This window comes from Procambarus clarkii, chromosome 65 (assembly GCF_040958095.1).
Source record: "Procambarus clarkii isolate CNS0578487 chromosome 65, FALCON_Pclarkii_2.0, whole genome shotgun sequence".
NCBI classification, from domain to species: Eukaryota; Metazoa; Arthropoda; class Malacostraca; order Decapoda; family Cambaridae; genus Procambarus; species Procambarus clarkii.
In genome coordinates this window covers 18,875,431-18,884,761 of record NC_091214.1, presented here as the reverse complement: position 1 = coordinate 18,884,761, position 9,331 = coordinate 18,875,431, and the positions used below count along the sequence as shown (strand labels likewise).

Below are 9,331 nucleotides of genomic sequence, written 5' to 3'. Positions count from 1 at the left end.
CCCGATGAAATAAAAAAAAATGTCCAACCAATATCTTATTCAAAAGTAAAATTAAAAGTACCTAATTTCATCCTCATAGTTTCCCACCTTGTGCTTCAAACTCACACTGTATCTTGTACTACCCACTTCCCCAATATTAGTATTTAAGACATACAGTATATCCTTATCAGTGTAATCACCTCTGTCAACTTATATTTTAATATTTAAGATATGCAAGTTCACCCAAAACACTATGCTTGTTAGTGACTTTGCAAAACTGTAAAAATACCAATATTATGTATCTCACAAACCCCATTGTACCTTCTAGTCAGGTGTGGGGGGGATAGAAATAGCCTAAGCTTCTCTATCCCTTTGAGGTGTATTTTATTGTCTCAATAAATGTACTTGAACCTGAACCATATTGTAAATAAATTATTACAATTATATTAAAAACCTGCTCAAAAAGCTATGTGTGTTAGTGGTTTTACAAGAATGTAAGAACACCTATGTACTCTCTCAACCCAATGTATCTTCTTGTATATAAATAAATAAATAAATAAATAAGTAAATTAGTGTGATTAATTCTAATCCTTGTATGCGATAACAGTTGTGAACGCAATCTAGCGCACAGGTATATGAGCGCCCAAAATACTTTTACACAAAAGACATGTATAGACAGGCGTGTGTGGCTTCTGACTTCATTTTTATTGACTAATATTACATATTAGGCGCTTACCTTTAATACTAATTATTATATGCAAGTATAAATGTAATAGGAATGTACCCCAAAACTGGTCAGTCTTGTGTTTTGTGCGTTCGATCATGTTTGTGGGCATACGGATGTGTTGTGTTTACGCTGGCGGGCGGCGTCCTTACCAAGCCCGGATTATGTCCATAACATCACTAAACATCATTTAATAACTATATGCCTGTTAAGTAGAAGATTTTAACTAGTGTCCGAAATGGTAAAACTATGTGTGTGCGATCCGTCCTCTGTACCAAGCGTGTAATATCCTACTCCAGTTTCCCAGGACAACGCCTGTCACCGAGCAACGGCCTCGTAGTGCATTTCTCTGCCGTAAGGCATAGTTTTTTTGTCTGACTGACAATGTATAGCATCCAAGCTTAAGAGTATTTTCTTGGCTGACCGAAGCAACAGGGGTACATACGACCCTGTGCTGTCCCTAATCCTACGACCACCACCATGAGGTAATGGGCTTACACCATCTCCCCGGTTCATAGAATTAGTCTATAGAATTAAAGTCTCCCAGTTAGGCAAACTTTTTACACTCATTAGCACAACATCTCTCAAACTATGCCACGAAGAAATATATCTAGAGGCTGATAAGGGGGAAGAAACTTTGTTTAGTTTAGTTCATTTGTTATGCACCCCATACCCATCCCTGCGGGCTGTAGTGGAAAAAAAGGCACATAATGGGCTCGGGAACTGAACCCCAAAATTTTATTTAGCTGAGCATTTTAGTCTTGATAAGCTAATTACACAGTTTAATATATCTATTATTATATATATAATGGGTTCAAGACTGACTACAAGTAGTCTCTGAGCTAAGCAATTTCCATATGTATGAACTAGATTCATAATTTGAGATATATATATATATATATATATATATATATATATATATATATATATATATATATATATATATATATATATATAATATTTATATATATATAATATATAATATTTATATAAAATATTATATATAAAATATAAAAATATAAATAAAATAAAAATATAAATATATAATAAATGTTAAGAGAAATTGTTCACGATCTTTTGTGTGACCAAAATTGCAATGCATAATTACCTAAGTATAGTTACAGGATGAGAGCTACGCTCGTGGTGTCCCGTCTTCCCTGCACTCTTTGTCATATAACGCTTTGAAATTACTGACGGTTTTGACCTCCACCACCTCACCTAACTTGTTCCAACCGTCTACCACTCTGTTTGCGAAAGTGAATTTTCTTATATTTCTCTGGCAGCTTTGTTTCGTTAGTTTAAATCTATGACCTCTTGAAGTTCTTGAAGTTCCAGGTCTCAGGAATTCTTCCCTATCAATTTTATCGATTCCTGTTACTATTTTGAACGTAGTGATCATAACGCCTCTTTTTCTTCTATCTTCTAGTTTTTGCATATTTAATGCCTCCAACCTCTCCTCGTAGCTCTTATCCTTCAGTTCTTGGAGACATTTAGTTGCATGTCATTGCACCTTTTCCAGATAATTAATGTGCTTTTTAAGATATAGGCATCATACAACCGCTGCATATTCCAGCTTTGGTCTAACAAAAGTCAGAAACAATTTCTTTAGTATTTCTCCATCCATGTATTTAAAAGCAATTCTGAAGTTAGAAAGTGTAGCCCTCCTCGCACAATGTTCTTAATGTGGTCCTCAGGTGACAGTTTTCTATCTAAAACCAACCCTAGATCCCTTTCTTTGTCAGAATTCTTTAAAGATTTTTCACATAATTTATAAGTTGTGTGGGGTCTATGTTCTCTTATTCCACATTCCATAACATGGCATTTATTCACATTAAATTCCATTTGCCAAGTGTTGTTCCATATGCTTATTTTGTCCAGGTCTTCTTGAAGGGCATGACAATCATCTAGGTTTCTTATCTTCCCTATTATCTTAGCATCATCAGCAAACATGTTCATATAATTTTGTATTCCCACTGGTAGATCGTTTATGTAGACAATGAACATTACCGGTGCAAGAACTGAACCCTGTGGTACTCCACTCGTGACATTCCTCCAATCCGATAACTTGCCTCTGATTACGGCCCTCATTTTTCTGTCAGGAAATTTTTCATCCATGTTAGAAGCTTACCTGTCACCCCTCCAATATTTTCCAGTTTCCAGAACAACCTCTTATGGGGAACTCTGTCGAAAGCCTTTTTTAGGTCCAGATAGATGCAGTCAACCCAACCATCTCTTTCCTGTAAAATCTCTGTGGCGTGATCATAAAAACTGAGTAAGTTCGTTACACAGGATCTTCCAGATCGAAAACCATACTCCCTGTCTGATATTATATCGTTTTTCTCCAGGTGTTCTACCCATTTAGTTTTAATTATTTTTTCCAATATTTTGACTATTACACTTGTCAATGATACAGGTCTATAATTAAGGGGGATCTTTCCTGCTTCCACTTTTGTAGATTGGAACTATGTTAGCCTTTTTCCATACATCAGCTACAACTGTAAACAGGGATACCTGAAAAATCAGTTGAAGTGGAATGCTGAGCTCAGGTGCACATTCTCTCAGAACCCATGGTGAAACTCCATCTGGGCAACTGCTTTGTTCTTACTTAGCTCCTTGAGCATTTTTTCCACTTCGTCTCTAGACACCTCTATGTGCTCTATGTTGTTCTCTGGAATTCTTATTGTATCTGGTTCCCTGAAGATTTAATTTTGTACAAACACACTTTGGAACTTTTCGTTTAATGTTTCACACATTTCCTTTTCATTTTCTGTGAATTTATTTCCCATTTTCAACCTCTGAATATTATCCTTTACCTGCAATTTGTTGTTTATGAATTTATAGAATCGACCTGGTTTTACATTTGTCTGCAATCCCTTTTTCAAAATTTCTTTCTACCTCTCTCCTCACTGTTGTGTAGTTGTTTCTCTCATCTTAGTATCGCTGGTATGTTTGGGGGTTTGGCCTCTTCCTGTATTGATTCCATTTTTGTGTCTTTTGGTCTCTGGCCCTCTCGCAATTTCTGTTGAACCAATCCTGCTTCCTAGTTCTGCATCTCTGTTTTGGTATAAATTTTTTTGTGCCTTTATCATATATTTCACAAATACATCTTGACATACATCTCATTCACTTCCTTCCCTAGCAACAAGTCTGTCCAATTATACTCACTAAACAATTTCTAAGGTCGCCATAATGTCCTCTCCTGAAGTCAGGATTTTCAACTGTTTCAACCTACTTATTTTCTTCCAGATTATAACGCACTGCATACTTTATTCCCAAAAAGACATGGTCACTTTTACCCAAGGGAGGAAGGTACTGAATGTCAAATATCTCTTCCTCCTTCCTGGTAAATATCAAATCTAGCATGGAGGGAACGTCCCCTTCCTTCATCCTCGTAGTTTGTTTAACATGTTGATACAAGAATGTTTCCAGGATGAGGTATACAAATCTACAGGTCCGAAAATCTTCAGTTTTAGCTTCATATGCTTCCCAGTCTATGGATTTCAAGTTGAAGTCGCCAACTATCAACAGTCGTGATCTATCCTTATCCGCTCTCACTATAATCTCTCTCATTATTGTTATAAGACCTTTTCGTTTACTATCTAGCTCCTCCTTTGACCATGTGCTGCTTGGCGGTGGACTATATGCATTTATGATCATTAGTTTATCATCCTTATGGCAGATCTCTTAGTGCTATTATGTCAACTTCTTGTGGATTGGCAGTCATTATTTCGTTAACTTTTAGGTGTTCTTTCACCAGCACTGCAACGCCACCGCCTTTCCTAATTTTTCTGTCCCGTCTCCAAATTGAGTAGCCCCTTGGGAATATGACCTCATTTATAATAACATCTTCAAGTTTTGTCGTGAGTGCAACAGTGTTTGGTGTCTGCAGCTGTATTACATCACTTAACTCCAGTATCTTCGATCTCACTCCATCTATGTTGGTGTATGCAATCTTCAGGAATTTGTTCCCCCTCTCCTTATTCTTCACTCCCCCTCTCTCTAACGATTTTGTTGATTTGCCTTTATGTACCACTTTACTGGTCTGCCTACCCCTATCACTTTGTAGAAAAAAGAATTGATTTCTTCTTCATTCCTGCTCTCATGTAAACGTTTTGCCTCGGCGAGGTTCAGTTTCAGCTTCTCTCTGTCTTCTTTTGAAAGATCTCGTCTTAACGACCTCACTTTCCCATCCTTATCACTTAGTAATTTTCTAGCATTCCTTAGTACTTCTTCCATCTGTTTGGCACCGTTTAGGGTGATCCTCAAAGGTCGATCTTTTCCTTTTACGTATCTTCTTATTCTCCTGTAGTCGCACACATTCTCTATGGTAGTAAGACCTTCCACGAGGCCAACAATTTTATCTACTACTTTCGCTTCTTCTACGGCTCTTTCTGACCTAGAAGTTATCTCCTTTTCTTTGCAACCAAAAATTATCAGGGAGTTACTTCGATCAACTGTGTTTTGCACCAACTTCGGGTTAGATGTCAATTCCTTTCTCACTTCCAGCCTAATGTTCGTTTTATCTTGGTTGCTGCAGTGTTTGGCTTCCTTTACGTTTTTTTTATACGTTTATGTCCTTTATGTGTAGCGGTTGTATGGTGCCCATATCTCAAGAAGCACATCAACAAACTGAAAAAGGTGTAAAGCCATGCAAAATGTCTTCTGGAACTGAAAAACAAGAGCTATGAGGAGAGGCTAGAAGTGTTAAGTACTGTATGGCAAAGCTAGAAGATACAAGAAAAAGTTCAATAAGTCACAATGCATCACTATTGGGGCGATATGATCACCAAGTTCAAAATACTGACTGGAATCTACAAAATTGACAGAGGAATTCTTGAAACCTGGAACTTCAAGTACAAGATGGCATAGATATTAGCTAAAGAAACAAAATCTGGTGAAAAACATTGGAAGGTTCACCTTTGCAAACAGTAGTAAACTGTTGTGTGAGGTGATGGTGGAGTCCAAAACCACAATTAGTTCAAAGGCATCATATGACAAAGAGTACCTGGAAGACAGGACACTTAAAGATTAACTCTCATCCTGTAAATACACTTAGGTAATTACATGAAATGGACTCTGTTATCATCATTAAGTTTTATTGTATTTGTTTCTAGCCACAGACACGACAAAAAGATACTCTGGACTCGGCAAATGGAACAAATGGTAGCCAGCATGCAGTGGACGCCTCCCAATTATGTAGAAAAATTTTGCAGGTACAGTACTAAATTTTGGTACAGTAATACTGTATTGTGCTTTCTGTTGGGTTTCTGCGTATGTTTAAAGCAGCTTCCTTTATCATTCTTTACCAGAAATTGTTTGCTTGGGTGCTGAATTTGCTATTTTCTTTTATTTTCAATCCAAAACCAAAACCCAACTTAGTCAAATTGTACATGAACACTTCACATTCCATCAGTTCAGCACACAAATAGCTTCGTTCACAGTAGATTTTGTATATAGGAATCTTTTTGTATGTACTATACGGTATATATGTGTGTGCGTGTTCCTGAGGAAAGCATAGGTTGGTAGTAGTCGAGTGAATTATCTCCTGATTATAGGGGCCATTAATATCCCAAACTTTAGTACCCCTAAGAAGGTGTAGTTGGCTGTCTATGGCATGTCGTTGGCTGTCATAGATGGTATGCAGTAACACTACCACCTTGCTGGTTAAGGATTTTTATGTATTTTCTTAGGAAGCCATCAGGGATGATTTCTGTCACCAAGTCCAAAGCTTGAGCATGTGTGGGCTGGGAGATTTGGGTAATTGTGTTTTTGCTTTGGGTCATATTTCATTATAAAATTAGTAAAGTAATCCAAGGAATATTAGGTTTATTCACGTTCTACATTCATTGCCAATATTTCTGTATGAAAATATTTTATATGTTTTGTTTTTGTTATTGTGGGTCATGTATGGATGTTGGGTATGTATTACTTGATGCATATCAGGTAATTTTGTATTTATATGTTTTATAAGGCTGCATTGTATATTCATTTACAAACTTTATTATGCACAGTGTGGCAATTTATCAGTTAATGTGTTACAGTTTGCATCACAAGTAATACATAAGAGGCAGTTTATATTTTACCATCTGGAAGATTCAGGTTGGTACGCTAAACTTGAATGAAATACTAAACTATAGAGTTTTCTGGAAATAAAATTAAACTACAATCTATTTAATATATATCCTAATCTTACTGTTGATAACAAAGTACTGTAATCTTAAATAATTACATCTTCTATTCTTGTTAAACCACTCTGTGAGTCATAAGAACTTATTAATCTGTACTATATTTTGTCATTAAGTTGCTGTATCTTAGTATGTGTTTGTCCTGCTTTATGATATATGAGGCCTGGGTCCCCTTCTTTCAGGCTCCCCTCTGGCACTCTAGGCCTCTTGAGTGAATTAATGTTTTACATGACCTATATAACCATTTTATTTCCTACTGTTTTTGGAGGCATCAGAAATTTAATACAAGTTATGACATTATACACGACATACCATTCAATTTAGTTTGCTTACAGTTGCTTACAGTATTGCATTCTAGTTATTCTTGTACCCATTTATTTACAGTTGTGAAGTTGAGGTGGTTGAGTTCCAGAGCTTGGAGCTGCTCTCCCTCTACACTTGCATGATGGTGAAGCGCTACACCAAGAAACCTGGTCACTTTCAGGTAAGTCCCTTGGCAAGATATAAACAGGGATCTGTTAATCAGGTAAAATGATGATATAGTACGTACAAAATGACTTTAATATCATTAGAACAATTTCAGTATTGGGCATCAATCATTTCATTGAATAAGACTCAATGGGATAAAGTGAAGTGGGGTTTCCCCAGTGTGTGGAGTTTCATGGTTTTCTCAACTCTATTTAATTGCACTTATCGCTTCATTTATATTTTCACAAATTATCCTCATGGCTGAGCAGACAGTCCTCGGGTTTGATTTCCGGTCAAGGCAGAAACAAGTGGGCAGAGTAATTACCTAAGTGTAATAATCGAAGTCCAGTTAAAAGATGAGAGCTAAGTTTGTGCTGTCCCCTTTTCCCAGCACTCTTTGTCATATAACACTTTGAAACTACTGACAGTTTCAGCCTACATAACTTTCTCACCTAACTTGTTCCAATCGTCTACCACTCTGTTTAGGGAGGTCATAGTTACTTGCCCGAAATGCTATGCGTACCAGTGGCTTTAGGTATTGTATGTACTAGCTCTATCTATAAATCCAACATTATGTTTGTAAATCAACTAAGTATGTACTTTCCTGAATAAAATTTACTTGACATTACTTTACTAATGGGTGAGTGGAGATTATTGAACGACTAAATTTTAACATAGTAAAGCAACAATCCACATTAACTCCGGACCTCTCTAAACATAAAAGTATTCCTCATACATTCATTATATTCTCCACACACAGTGATAAACAAACACCTCCATGGGGATATATAAACACTGAGAAATGTATCCTACATTCCAATGTGTGTATACACTGAGAGTTTACTTTAGGTCTGGTCTATGTGCAGAAGTGTACATACTGGCTGGCTAGTAAGTACTTGTGTGACCTTCATAACCCACCAGAGGTAGATAGACCTAAAGCCCAACAGTAAATCAAGCACAGTAACACTGCAGCAGTCATCCACAGCAGTGACCCACTGCTTCATCAGACCAGGTGTACAGTGACCCACTGCTTCATCAGACCAGGTGTACAGTGACCCACTGCTTCATCAGACCAGGTGTACAGTGACCCACTGCTTCATCAGACCAGGTGTACAGTGACCCACTGCTTCATCAGACCAGGTGTACAGTGACCCACTGCTTCATCAGACCAGGTGTACAGTGACCCACTGCTTCATCAGACCAGGTGTACAGTGCCTCTCGTGCTCTACCACACTCCAGCAGTCAGTGAGGTTTTATCAGTGAGTTTCACCTGATGCTCCCATTCACTTAGCAACAAATAGGTACCTGGGAGTTAGATAACTGCTATGGGCTGCATCCTGAGGATATATTTGTGTGTGTGTGTGTGTGTATTAGAGATAAATATATGCGGTAGATATGTTAAAGGAAAATGTCAGAAGTCAGTACTGTTGTATATTAGACAACCAACAGTTAGAAAGGTGGGGTCCGAGCTAACATCTTGATGGTACAGGCACAAATAGTAAATGCAAACATTAAAATAGTAAATACCACTGCCACAACCATCGCTACAAAGAGAACACCCATCTACTTTTGCATTACCCTGTACACTAACTGCAACACGTTCACTTGTTAAACCTTATACTCACTATATTGTCTACACTCATTTAATTACTCTGTTAAACTTGTTAGAGTTTAATATGTGCTGATCCTTGATACCTCTCTTGATGACACTTGGATCCTTTGGCATATTAATTTTTTGAACACTAAATGTAGGTTTTGTAATTTAAAAAATGAATTTCAATCTTTGTATTTCAGGCTAGTTTTCCAGAATTAATCAAATTAATTGAAAAGAACTTGGCCAGACTGAAAGTTGACAAGAAGTGGTTTTTTGCCACCATCAGAGATCAATCACGCCTCTATCATGATGAGGTATGTCAAAGAGATTTTATCTTCTTCCTCTGTATAGATTGGGCAACTGATCGTCTTGTAATTAATA

General features: G+C 37.1%; 1 protein-coding gene across 1 annotated transcript in view; it reads left to right on the top strand.

The window, feature by feature from the left end:
• The first annotated feature begins 781 nt into the window (after window positions 1-781).
• Window positions 782-9,331, top strand: part of LOC123771122 (uncharacterized) — a 31,527-nt gene continuing 22,977 nt past the window's right edge. Inside the window, exons 1-4 of the mRNA XM_045763497.2 lie at window positions 782-1,188; window positions 5,818-5,916; window positions 7,273-7,372; window positions 9,151-9,264. Coding sequence (XP_045619453.2) covers window positions 1,184-1,188; window positions 5,818-5,916; window positions 7,273-7,372; window positions 9,151-9,264 — 318 coding nt within the window. The 5' untranslated portion in view covers window positions 782-1,183. The remainder of the gene's footprint in view (window positions 1,189-5,817; window positions 5,917-7,272; window positions 7,373-9,150; window positions 9,265-9,331) is intronic.